The 12,811-nt window shown below is 34.4% G+C and overlaps 2 protein-coding genes across 4 annotated transcripts; both read right to left on the reverse strand.

The window, feature by feature from the left end:
* Position 1: 1 nt before the first annotated feature.
* LOC114249093 (tRNA (32-2'-O)-methyltransferase regulator THADA) lies at positions 2–7,198 on the reverse strand. 3 transcript variants are annotated; one of them, XM_089734883.1, is made up of 7 exons: positions 7,163–7,198; positions 6,423–6,508; positions 3,979–6,156; positions 2,629–2,770; positions 2,362–2,552; positions 2,042–2,283; positions 2–1,522 (listed from the first exon to the last, which is right to left on the reverse strand). In XM_089734883.1, exons 2-7 carry the CDS (start codon positions 6,492–6,494, stop codon positions 34–36), a joined length of 4,314 nt encoding a protein of 1,437 aa, XP_089591009.1. In that variant the 5' UTR covers positions 6,495–6,508; positions 7,163–7,198; the 3' UTR covers positions 2–33. The 3 variants fall into 3 exon arrangements, with proteins under 3 accessions (XP_089591009.1, XP_089591007.1, XP_089591008.1); XM_089734881.1 differs by having other exon boundaries at positions 7,071–7,194; XM_089734882.1 differs by lacking the exon at positions 7,163–7,198 and adding an exon at positions 6,588–6,788.
* LOC114249092 (cytochrome c oxidase assembly factor 6 homolog) lies at positions 6,655–7,207 on the reverse strand. Its single transcript, XM_089734884.1, has 2 exons — positions 7,071–7,207; positions 6,655–6,999 (listed from the first exon to the last, which is right to left on the reverse strand). Exon 2 carries the CDS (start codon positions 6,969–6,971, stop codon positions 6,723–6,725), a length of 249 nt encoding a protein of 82 aa, XP_089591010.1. The 5' UTR covers positions 6,972–6,999; positions 7,071–7,207; the 3' UTR covers positions 6,655–6,722.
* Positions 7,208–12,811: the final 5,604 nt, after the last annotated feature.

Below are 12,811 nucleotides of genomic sequence, written 5' to 3' on the forward strand. Positions count from 1 at the left end.
ATTTTTTTCTTTATCTCATATACTTTATTTAGGTTAATCAGAGTTCTTCAAACTATCCAAAAGTTGCTGCAAAACATCTACTTCTAAGTATATATTTTTAAGGTCATTAGCAAATGGGTTAAATTCATTCTTTTGTTTGTTATTGAGATTTAGCAGTACTTCAGACAAGTCATTAGAAAGCATTTCAATTGCATTTGGTTCACAAAATAAACTTTCTAGAAACTCTTTTTGCATAATTCTTTTAAGGCAGATATAACATTGTTTTTCGGCAGATTCTTGACTTATATTTTTGTAAAAAATTACACTCAAATTTCTGACATCCACATCTTCATCTTGTAATAAAATAATGGCTGATTTCAGAGAGTTAATCTTCACAATTTTAGGTAATTTCTTAAATACTTCTGCAACTTTATTATTAGCTAATGCAGCTATGTGCCGCATGTTTACATCCATCTTCTCAGGATCAGACAATTGCCATATCATTTTAGAGAAATGCAACTGAACATTTTCTTCTAAACATTCTAGTACTTTTGCTGCTAATGGAACAATGTACCTAAGTTTATATGAAAACACCAAGTCCACTGAATTGTTTAAGAAGGAAATAATCTCAAAACTTTTAGTTAAATCAGTCCTTAGAGACACTTCAAATATAATTTTCCAAATGTAACTGCTTTCATATTTTTTGTTAAACTCCAGTAAAGTATTTGTAATTTCTAAGAGAATAGGTTCGGAAATAATCATATCCCTTTTCATTTTCAACAGTAAATACTTGAGACATCTATCATAACCCTCATAATTGAAAAACATTTTTAATAAATTTGGAATTTCAAACCACGGACATGTCCGAAAATACTTTTGTAAACGCGCATCTGCCCAAAGAAATACTCCTGGTTCATACATTTTGTTTTCTAAAACGAAAAAGGTATCTTCTATATCATTTAAAGCCAGAGGTTTGTTACAAAATATATCTTCAAAGTATTGTTTACATAAGTATGAATGTATTTTATTTGTTAAAATATTTTCAATATAATTTTTCGTCTTATCAAATGTATCCATGTTAAAAGATTCCTCTGTATAATGTTTCAACAACATAAGTGTACCATGGATAAAATTTTCAGAATTAAATTTTGCATATGATAATAAACCAACTTCTTCAAATTTAAAATTATTCGAAATGCATTTAGCTGATAACCTTCTGACTATATATATTGGACTACCTAATAGTAGTATCAAACTTGTCAACAATTCGTCAACCTGTGATTCGCAATCAAAAGAAAGATTATATCTCTTAGAGCAACTGGCCAATAAATTTAAAATGGGTACTAGATTCGAATGAGACACTATTTGAATAGATTGGCTCTCTATACGTAATCGGGTCGTGATCATCTTCCACAGTCTTGGAGAATGAGTTCGCAATTCGTCCCAAGCTACCGTCGCAATTGTATTATCGTCAGTGCCAAGGGCCTTTTTTTGTCCTATTTGTCGTGGAATCAATGCACCATAAAGTTGTAAAGCTGCGTTCCTATTATAGAAATAAAACAATTAGTTTCGTTTATCGAAATGAATCTAGTATAAAGCGGTTTGCCAGGGCCCAGACACCGAAACAAGAGTGCTGTAGCCTATCTTAATCTTTTTAGGTTGAACTAGGTGAACATCGGAATAACGACCATCTTCAATCGAGGCCCGAGGCAGCGACTTGGCTGTGCCCCTGGCTTTGCTAATGTCCATGAGCGACGATAATCACTTACCATTAGGTGGACCGTACGCTCGTCTACCTACAATGGCAATTAAAAAAAAACTTCAACAGTACAGTATCTTTAACAGTCATTGTTCTCATTTCGTCGAAATGCCAACAATGACTGTCACAACCGTACACCTTAAATTTAATTTAGAGCAGTAGATTTTGGTTTAAATAAGTTGAGGATATCATTTGAGGAAGTAAGAAGAGTAAATGGTAATCTCGTCTACTTTCCGATTAATACCCGAACATATTATCAATGTGTAAGATCCTTTGAGGTATTATTCATCTAAAAAAAATTACCTTATTTGCCAATGTTCGCTGGTTAGGTTTAAAAACGCCAGTTCGGAGAGCTCTGATGAGTAGTACATTACGTCACAAGCCAAACTGCTGTCAGTTACTACTTTTGTTAAGAAGTGGATGTAGATAGCTTTAGGTAAATCCATTTCGTTTTCTAAAACGGAAGCATTGTCTTCTAGTGTGGGTACATCGTGTACGGAGTTACACAGCTCCAATATGTTCTTTAAAAAGTAGTGAAATAGCGGCTAGAAAGAATTAATCGCTTAAGAGATTTGTTAGGTAAAATAATATTCTACCATAATTCGTGAACAAATTCAAATAACCTTTCCCTTATTCATGTCACTTGAAACAATTCTGTGAACCATTATAGGAAGACCTGCTCCTCTTCGTGTTATGGATGCCATATTATAGACTTTAGATATCAACTCGTTTAATTTAGATTCAAGGAAGCTATTCATTGAATTTAAAATATTCGACTCTTCAGGTAAAGATGTCAAACATTGTATAACTTTCCCTGAAAATTAAAAAGAAAAATCCTTAATTTTTGAATAAATTAAAAGATATATCAAGCTATATATTATCGTACCTACCTAATGCTGCACCTGCAGCTTCTATTGCCCCTTTATGTCGTGAGCTTTCTAGAACGTGAGTAATGAGTTCTAAACATTTTCTACATGTTTCAAAGTCATCCTTATTAAATTGCACCAAGAGTGAAGCTAAATCACATGATGCCTGCAATATATGTACTTCTATTTAATATTTTGATTGTTATTCAAATTGTTCGGCGTTGACACATCTCAGGCGAGAGGTCGCAAGACTTGGCAATGTTCTAGATTTTTAGAGCAAGTGGGTGTTAAAGGTTTAGTGTTTTATTAAAAGGTTGAAGTTGTGCTTACTGAAGCGCAATTCTCGCCAGCGAAAATGACATCGCTCAACATGATATGTGAGGATTTTGATTTCAATGTGAGGCAAGTTTCAGTTTGCTTAGTGCGAGTTCTTTAACCTTCTCGATAGCGTAAAAGTTAGCCCAATTTTGTATGCAGTTGGAACAGCGCCCCTAGCGGCAAACGTAGGCAAACGATCCCATTCCATACACAAATATGAGCTAACTTTTACGCTATCGAGAACGTTAAAAAACTCGCAGTAAGCACACGGACCGCAAAGTTACTCGGTGGTAAAATTAGAGATAATCTAAACCAATATCACATCAAACGGCCGTCTGGTGCAGTGGTAAGTGACATGGTCACTACACAAGCGGGTCGCGGGTTTGAATCCCGCCAAGGGAAGATATTTGTATGATAAATATAAATGTCTATTCCAGGGTTATGGATGTATATTAAATATATGTATGTGTATAATAAAAATCTTACATTTATATCCGTTATCTGGTATCTGTAACACAAGCTCTTTACGAACTTATCACGGGACCAGTTAACGTGGCGTGATTGTTAGTAAAATATTTATTTATTATTATTAATATAGATTTATAATGTCCCACTACAAATTATGTAAAGTGGGTTTATATTATAGTATACGCATGTTCATGGTTTTTGCTGCTAACTAAAGTAGGTAGGTACCTAGATGAGTGTGCTGCAGCCCACCTAATCACTTGACTGGGAGCTACAGTTGCTCGTTAAATCAATGATACCGCTCGAAGTGTCAATTTCGAAGGAGTCTCCGTGAATCAATGTTCCTTTAAGGAGTATCCAGGGCTACTCATTGAAAAATCGGCAGTATTGATCCAGGATAAATCTTCTTCACAGTTCTAATATGTTATGTTTCACAGCTAATATACAAACTTGTTTTCAATTACCCTACTAGGCCTGGGATATAGGTCTCTCACCAAATTTTTGTTCATACAGACTATGATTTGAGTAGTAAACTGCTCCTGTAGCGAAATGTATATTAACAATAATAACCTTATTTAATTAAAAACTTACCTTAACGTTTAACCAAAGGCAATTCAAAACAATTTGATGTATGCCTGAAATTTTTACTTCATCGTTTTCATTATAAGCTGAATTTTCAGATTGAGCTATTATTCTCTCAACCACTTCGCTCATTTTTGCAAAATCGGAGCTAGTACAATTATCTTGCTCCCAAGTAAATTGATTGGTAGTATATTGCAAAACACGAATTAACTCATGAATTGTATCAGTTGATAATTGTATGTTATATGAGTTGTCAATACAAACTTCTAGCACTACTATCAAAATATTTATGAATGAATATAATTGTATCTCGTTTTCAATTGAAGTCATTATATCCTTTTTGTATTCAGATAGTAACTCATTATAAGCATAGTTGAAAATTTCTTCAATGCTTTGATACTTTGTTTCAATGTTTCTGGGTATTAATAATAAATTACTGAGTAATTTCAACATACTTTGACCACAATTACTTACAAAGAAAAATTTACTTCTAATGCAAGAGAGAGCTTCTGTCGCCAAATTGTTTAGGAAATTCGCATTTTGTATTTCATTTAAGTAGTATTTCAGTAATAATTGAACTACATTTTCTCTTACATCATCTGAAGGATCCTTCAAAAGCTTAATTAATATCTCAGTCATTTTTTCTCCACCTAAAAACCATTGCTTCTCTGTTTTTAGATAATGCAGTAGAGATGTATTAGTCTGTCTTATCTGTTGTTTCTTCTTTCTAGGAACTTCATTGAAGCACTCCATAATCAAATAAGTCAGTTTAACTGCTGTTATTTTCCTTTGATAATTGCCATTCAACTCTAAAGATTCAAATACTATTTCTTGCAAGCTTTTACAAAAGCAAATGAGATCTATTACATCACAATTTTTGTAGGTTTTCATATAGTTTAAATAGGAAACGTGTAGTTGGTTTAAAAATGATTTTAAACTTCGCATCATATTTAATCTCAGTACAGTGCAGTCTGAGTTCATATTGTTCTTTAAGTACTCCAGAACATGTCTGTATTCTCTTTGTATGGGCGGTGATTTACTATGTGAAACACAAACAATATCGAAAGCGTCGATGCGCAGATGAGCAATTTTGTGTTCCAAAGCCATCTCTACAGTATTCATGATATTATTTGAGCCGCTGTACAAATTCCAATCTTTTTCAAAAATTCCAAGTTTATTACCTTGTTTTATGATACACATCAAAGCATATGGTTCTTGTTTAAAGTTGTTTTTCATTATCTTTTCTATGAATACTCCCAGTAAAGTTGGAAATCTTTTTAAAGTTGTTAGACACCAATAATTACTGAAGTTTTGAATAGATTTCTCTGTTCCTTCTTGAAAAAGGCGAATGGTAAAGTTTAGAAAAATGTTGCACCATTCGGCGACACATTTTATTCTTTTCAAAATTGCAAAATACATATCAGCTCCAGCAGACACCAAGCTGGGAATATTGAGGCTGCTAAAAAGGCCCCAAGCCCAATCATTTTCAGACATTAATACTAAAATGTTTTTGCAGTCTACATGAATTACTTCACAGAGCATTAAATACTTGGCCTTATTCCAATAAAATTGATTAATTTCTTTTAGTGTTAAAAGGTACAATACATCATCAAGAGTAGTTAATAGAGTATTAAAAATACTCTTAAGTAGATCTCGTACTCCAGTAATGGGGTTTTCCCAGTTATGATTGATAACATTCATCAATTTAATTTGATTGTCTCTCTTAAAAATTGTTGTTTTCCATTTAGTATTACATACTTTTTTAAATGATTTCATTATTTTAAAGGCAAGAAAAGTGAATTGCGTGTATTCATATCCCATTATAATTAGTAAATCAAACATTAATTGCAAAACTCTAGTAAAATTAATTTTATCTCCTGCACACTGAGAAGTAAGAAAATTTGATTGGAATAAACCATACATTAATGCAATGTTGGATTGTGAAATTTTCAAATTGCCAGGTTTTAAATTTTCAATCTCATATTCAAGATTTTTTTGTATCTCATTGATATACCTATCAGAATCATCAGTGTAAGAAGCAATTGTATAAAAGCATATGGAACATAATAATTGATCATCAATTTTGGTAAATTTTTTTTGCAAGGAATTCCACAATAAGTTTGCTATATTATTCCATGATTTACAATGCTTCCCTGAATCACACTCTTTTGCCATCAGTAAAATTTTCTGAAATTAATTATTTTGTACATGAAATATACTTATATAAAAAATATATTTAAGTATCTGTAATATTTTATGATTATTTGTTTGAACTACTCTCATACAAACTGTGTACTGTATGTGTTCTTTATGAAAATCTTCACTAAAATGCCAACAATGACTTATGAATTTATGAAACACAAACAAACAAACCACAAAGTATGATTTCATATTTACTCAGCCTCATTACTTTTGTAATATTCCAACAATTTAACTTGTTATATTTTTAATACCTGTAAAATTTCCACTTTTATTTCTTGTTTGGTTTCATTTGCACACAACAAGATCTCCAGAATTTCATCCATTCCAGTTTTTAAGTCTGAAATTAATAATAAAAAACCCATTTAAAATAAATTGATTCATAAACACTAATTTGTGTATTATCTTACTATACTAACCTATATTTATAGAATGTCCACTTTAAAAAACGTATTCTATTAAATGGTTTGGACAATAAAACTGCAATTTCAAATCTATAATAATTTACTACTTAAACTAAAAATATACAACAAAAACATTTTTTTTAAACATATTCATTGTGAATCTTTTATGGGTTCATAACCCTCTTTTTGCATTTTTTCTTTAAATACATTGAAATCTCGTTTTCTATCAAAATGCGTAACCCATTGGGTAGGGCAGGACTTTTCAAATATTTTCCTAAAGTTCGTACAAGCTAATGGTTTCTGTGAACTGTCCTTGATATTCTGAGAGTCTAAGCACTCCCAGTATTTATCTCTGGCGTCCCAGCACTTTTTTCTTTGCTCTTTATCAGGAAAGGACATCCTTATCTACGTAAATTGAAATCAAAACCTAAAAGAGAGTAAATTTGTGTAACTTATATGGTTATGCTGAACATAACAGAATCCTTTATTTTAACTTACTTAGACAAAGCTAGCGATAAGTTTCGTATATTCCCAAATATTTATTTAAATGTTTTATATGATTAAACGAATAAATAAGTAAATATTCTCACTTTAGTGATAGTATAGATATTAGATGTCAGAATTCAGATTCAAAGAATAACCTAAAAACTTAAAACCGTTGTCAACTTGACACAGTCTAGTAATGTCAAATGCCAATTTGACGTCAATGTAGTTTGAACTTCTGAACATCACAACAGTCTTGTTTCTTATTTCCTACACCTTTAAAAGTGCTAAAATTGTGTTTGTTGACTGCATATTTCGGCCACTTAAACGGTTTATGTGTTTACTGTAAAAGCGAAGTAACATAAGGGAAGCTAATTACACTGAGACTGGTTAGACGTCGATCCCGATATGTTTTATGAAAGTGTACATGAAGCCAATATAAAACCTAGCTGAACTACGCTGCAAAATTGCTGCAGCAGAAAAAATAAACGCAAGTAGTTACATACGATTGATCAAAATATTTTTTCTGAGGCAATGCAGAGCGTGTACTCGTGCCGAAGACAAACATTTGAACACTTAAGTTATTTTAGGAAAAATAAACATATTACAATATTTTAACTGTTTTATTATAATAATTTTTTGTCGAGTTTTTAATGCCCCTAGTCATCTTAATAATCTTGATATTTTCATTTATAGAAACAGAAGCAGCAATTGTACCATTTGTGGCGTTTAAGAACGCACCTTTTTATGATGTGTAAGCCGGAACGCACGAGAGGTGGGAAAGAGAAGATAGTCTGTGACATGGGACCTTCTTACCGCCAAAAGGACTTTTTGGCAGGAACGCGAGGAGTGAAGTTGTGTGTGGGGTTGCGTGTAAATAGCCCTCCTGCGGCGGGAGCATATAAAGCGGGGTTGTAGAAAGGCGTGTAAATAGCCGTCCTAAGCGGTATGTGACAAATGTTTGTCACTTATATTTAGCGGAGCGGTAAAACTATATAGCGGTAAACAAAAGCTAGTAATAAAACTAAAGATATAAATTAAATACACATAAGCGAGCGGGCGGGCGAATGATTACACGGAAGCAGCAATAAAATGGCAGTAAATTAAAAGAACTTGCACTCACCTGTAGACCTTGCCAGTGACTGTCGTGCGGGCGTCGGCGATGGAAGCACGCGGGCGGCGGGGTGGGTGACGAAGCTCACGTAGCTTTTCGTAAGCACAAGCACCACACAATATACAAGTGCCGCCATCTAGGCAGCTAGCGGTAAAGCGTGATCGATCGGGTAGAACCACGCTTTGGATAGTCGCGATAATTAGTAACTAACAAACTCCAAAGGTGGCGCCATCCCAATAATTCACTACGCATCCTATCACTAATCCGCGCGCAACCATCCTGCCCGCCTTGAAAGTTCGCAGGACTTTCAAAAAATATATAAAGACACTAAGATAGGAAGCATAAAGCTTAAATAGCGGGAAGTTATTTGAAAAGAAACAAATTTTAATTAATAATAAGCCATCATGAATGTTTACGAGTAGAGTTGAAGCGGTTGATGACACGCGGTACTCTAATTTATTCTAGCGGTAGCGGATATAATTTTACAACTGGACGTTTAAGAAATCCAGATTTCGTTTTTACCAAAGCAACGCGTATAATGTTATCGACACCTGGATACACCTCTTGTATAACGCCAAGTGGCCAGCGGAGCGGTGGAATGTCATCTTGATGAATAAGAACTACTGTCCCAACCTTCACGGGGTTATCTGATGTACACCACTTCTGTCTGACTTGCAACGTATGCAGGTACTCTAATCTCCATTTCCTCCAATAGGAATTAACCAAACTATCTAACAACGCTTTGCGATTAGTTAGACTCATCTGATTTGCGGACAATTCAGACGCGGGTAAATACTGCAAAGGAGTGGACATCAAAAAATGTGCGGGTGTGAGAATTTCGGGGTTGGGATCTGCGGATAAAAGACATAAAGGTCTGGAATTCATAAGACATTCTATTTGATTCAACACAGTTAACATCTCTTCGTAAGTGAGAATTTGTGCGCCTATTACTCTATTTAAATGGGTTTTAACGGATTTAATGTTTGTTTCCCATAAACCTCCAAAATGTGGAGCCCGAGGCGGGATCATCTTCCAAATGATTCGGTATTTAGTTAATTCATCATTCCATGCGGATATAAAATTATTTGAAACTAGAAGTTTATACATTTCATCTAACTGAGCCTTTGTGCCAACAAAATTAGTGCCATTGTGAAATAGGATAGCAGGCCCAAGAAGGACCCTGCCACCAAAGCGAGTTATTAATAATTTGTGACGGTAAAAGACCTCGTGACACACAATCGCTAGGATTTTCCTTACCATTAATATGAAAAAAGCGGTCAGGTGATAAATTCTCCTGAATTTGAGCGATGCGGTTTCCTACAAATATTGACCATCTATGCGGGGAAGATTTAATCCAAGAAAGAGCAATTGTAGAATCTGAGAAAGCGTATATAGCGGTGATAGGATGTAAAGAATTATAAGCGTTATAAATAAGTTTAACTAATTTTGACAAAACAAGAGCGGCACAAAGCTCAAGGCGAGCTAATGTAGTTATCTTAACCGGAGAAACCTTTGATTTTGAGCACAATAATCTTAAAGTAATATCTCCTGTGGGATCTGTAATGTGTAAATAAACAACGCAACCGTAAGCGTTCAAGCTTGCATCACAAAATGCAACAATATTTACTTCACAGTCTTTGGAAACTCCAATATGGCGCGGTATTGCTATAGTTGAAAGCAATGGAAGCTCTTTCACAAGTGAAGAGTAGCGGTAAATAATTGTATCTGGAGGTGTATCATCCCAGTCTATTTTAGAATTCCAGAGTTCCTTAATAAGCAATTTAGCGAACAGTATAACTGGAACAACCAAACCAAGCACGTCGAACAAGCGTGCGACTAAAGATAATATTGTTCCTTTAGTGCACTTTTCATTAGTGTTTGAGCTCGTCATAAAAAATGAGTCATTAGCGGGAAGCCATGCAAGGCCTAAAACTTTCATGGTATTATTAGCATCATCAGAGAAGCTTACAGAAGAGCGGTGCGTTTCTGGAAGGCTATTAAGAAAGGCAGTGGAGTTACTTGCCCATTTTGTTAAATTAAAACCTCCTGATTTAAAGAGTGAAATTAGTTGTTTCGATAGTTTGATAGCTGAAATATCTTCGTGTAGGGATGTGACGAGATCATCCATATATAATTGAGACTCAGCTACACTAGCGGCTTCTGGATAACGATAACATTCTTCTGATGCTAATTGACGTATAGTACGCATTGCTAAATAAGGTGATTTTAAACCAAAGGGCAGACAGTTAAAAGCGAAAATGCGAAGTTTATCATTTTTAAAGCGGTACAATATTTTTAAATATTTATGGTGGTCTGTGGTCACCCTAATGCGTAAGTACATTTGTTCCACATCAGCGCACAATGCCACAGGGAACAAACGAAAGCGGAGTAAAAGCAAAAATAAGTCTGCCTGTAAATTTGGACCAGTATGCAAGACGTCATTAAGTGACAGTCCACTAGATGTTTTAGCACTAGCATCAAGAACTACACGTAGTTTAGTGGTAGTCTTACTTGGGCGGATAACTGCATGGTGCGGTATATAATAACCGTTATCGGTTTCCTTAGCGGTGTCGTTAATTTCAGTTAAATAACCTTTAGTAATGTAATCCTGTATAACGATATCGTAATCATCGCGGAGTGAGGGTAATTGAACAAACTTACGTTCGAGCGAAAGAAAACGGCGGTGAGCAACAGTATAAGACTTGCCAAGGTCAGCGGGATTTCTACTAAATGGTAACTCAACCGTATATCGGCCATCATTATCGCGGGTAATTGTAGAAATATATTTGTTTTCACACTCGGCTTCCTCAGGGCTAAGATGACGCTCATGAGGAATCTCCTCTAATTCCCAAAATTTATGTAAAAATGACTCAAGGTCTTTATGCGTTATAGATGAGAAAGTTTTATTTAAAGTGAATGTAGAATGAATTTTAGTATTTTCGAAAGCGGGTGGATTATCAATATAAACTGTACTAGATAGTCACAAAGAGGTATTATTATCATTTATAACAGAAAAATTATCATGTTGCGGTTTCATAATGCCGGTGTAACTCACTTCAGGTACGTCACCCATAAGAACATAACCGATGGTTGTTTCTACGGCAGGTGGCGCTAGTGAGCCAGTATCTATACGATTACCTAAGTATATATATGGAAATAACTGAGCATCTAACACCATATCAATCACACCTGGAACGTTCCAATTTGAATCGGCAAGCGGTAAATTACGTATATGATTCATATTTGAGGAATTTATAAAATAAGCGGGTAATTTATCTGTAATACAGTCTACTACTAAAGCGTGAATATAATATTTATTAGGAGAAAATCTAGATTCAATATTTAAATAAACATATCCGTGAATCGGGCGAGCGGTTAATCCAATACCTCTAATATAAGAATTATTTAAAGGTATAATCGGTAATTTAAGTAATTTACAACAATTGACAGTTATTAAATTATTTTGGGAACCATTATCTATTAAAGATCTAACTATTTTACGTTCCCCTTTATTCGAGTGAGCGTATATTTGAGCGGTTGATAATAAAATATTACTATTCGATTTTATTTCCGAACTGTGAGTCAACGTGGTAGCGGTCGTATTATTTTGTTGTTGTATCGCTTTGTTAGAGTGTGAACAAGTATTCGAAGCGACATCATTATGATCGTAACACTGAACAACAGGTTGAGATTGAACCTGGGACCGACCGTAATCGGACCGCACGGCATCACTCGGAATTCCATGTACCTGCGACCGACTGACCTGCCTGTCCATATCAGCGTAGTCATTCGATTGACTGGGTACGCTTTTACTATTTCGATTCGCCCGTTTATTACCAAAACACAACAAAGTATGATGATATTTCTTACAATTATTGCATATTAACTTTGATTGACATGCTTTTAATGTATGCGATAAGCTTAAACAATTTATGCAACCCTTGTTCGATTTAATAAAATCATAACGTGCTTGCGGTGAAATCATATTTTTAAATTCATTACAACGATATAACTGCGTGTGGTGCGAGCTCGAGCAAAGATCGCACGTAGATAAGGATCTACCTGCGCACGAAACCGGTTTGTTAACCCTTTCAGTGCGGACTGGGTCATTATAACTACTAGAAATAAAAGATTTGTGATTTTTAGGTTTCTCTATGTTACATTTCGGTGCAGAGCGTTCTAATATTTTAATCTGATCCTGTATGAATTTAATAAACATTTCAGTTGTGGGTATTTCAATACCACGAACCGATGCTTCAAAAGAATGTTTGAGGATCCAACCTTCTCAGTGAGCATTGTAATAAAATATAATCAGTTAAATCGAGTAAATTTAATTGTTTTAAAGCGGCAATCGAAGATGAAATTTTTTCAATGAACATATTTAAACTATTTGCGGTAGGTGAACAATTTTTTAAATCTAATATATTATTCAGATAATGACATCCTAAAGCTCGTTTATCCTGATATTTACTAATTAGATTCGACCAAATAATATTATATGTTTCACCTGTGGGTATTATACCAGCGGTTAACTTTAATGCACTATGTGTTAATTTGCCCATTAAATACTGCACACGTTGCGCATCAGACAGTTGCGGGTTATCGTGAATGTTAGCTTTAAAAGTCTGGTAAAATGTTTCCC

This window comes from Bombyx mandarina, chromosome 18, assembly GCF_030267445.1.
Source record: "Bombyx mandarina strain Sakado chromosome 18, ASM3026744v2".
Classification (NCBI taxonomy): domain Eukaryota; kingdom Metazoa; phylum Arthropoda; class Insecta; order Lepidoptera; family Bombycidae; genus Bombyx; species Bombyx mandarina.

What these genes read in the sequence shown, in the direction of transcription:
- LOC114249093 (XM_089734883.1), bottom strand. Translation starts at nt 6,494, where the DNA reads ATGGATGAAATTCTGGAGATCTTGTTGTGTGCAAATGAAACCAAACAA. An exon ending in GCCTTTGGTTAAACGTTAAG is followed by an intron (nt 2,771 to 3,978) that starts GTAAGTTTTTAA and finishes CATATATTGCAG; the next exon opens with GCATCATGTGATTTAGCTTC. An exon ending in GTGACATGAATAAGGGAAAG is followed by an intron (nt 2,284 to 2,361) that starts GTTATTTGAATT and finishes AATTCTTTCTAG; the next exon opens with CCGCTATTTCACTACTTTTT.
- LOC114249092 (XM_089734884.1), bottom strand. Translation starts at nt 6,971, where the DNA reads ATGTCCTTTCCTGATAAAGAGCAAAGAAAAAAGTGCTGGGACGCCAGA.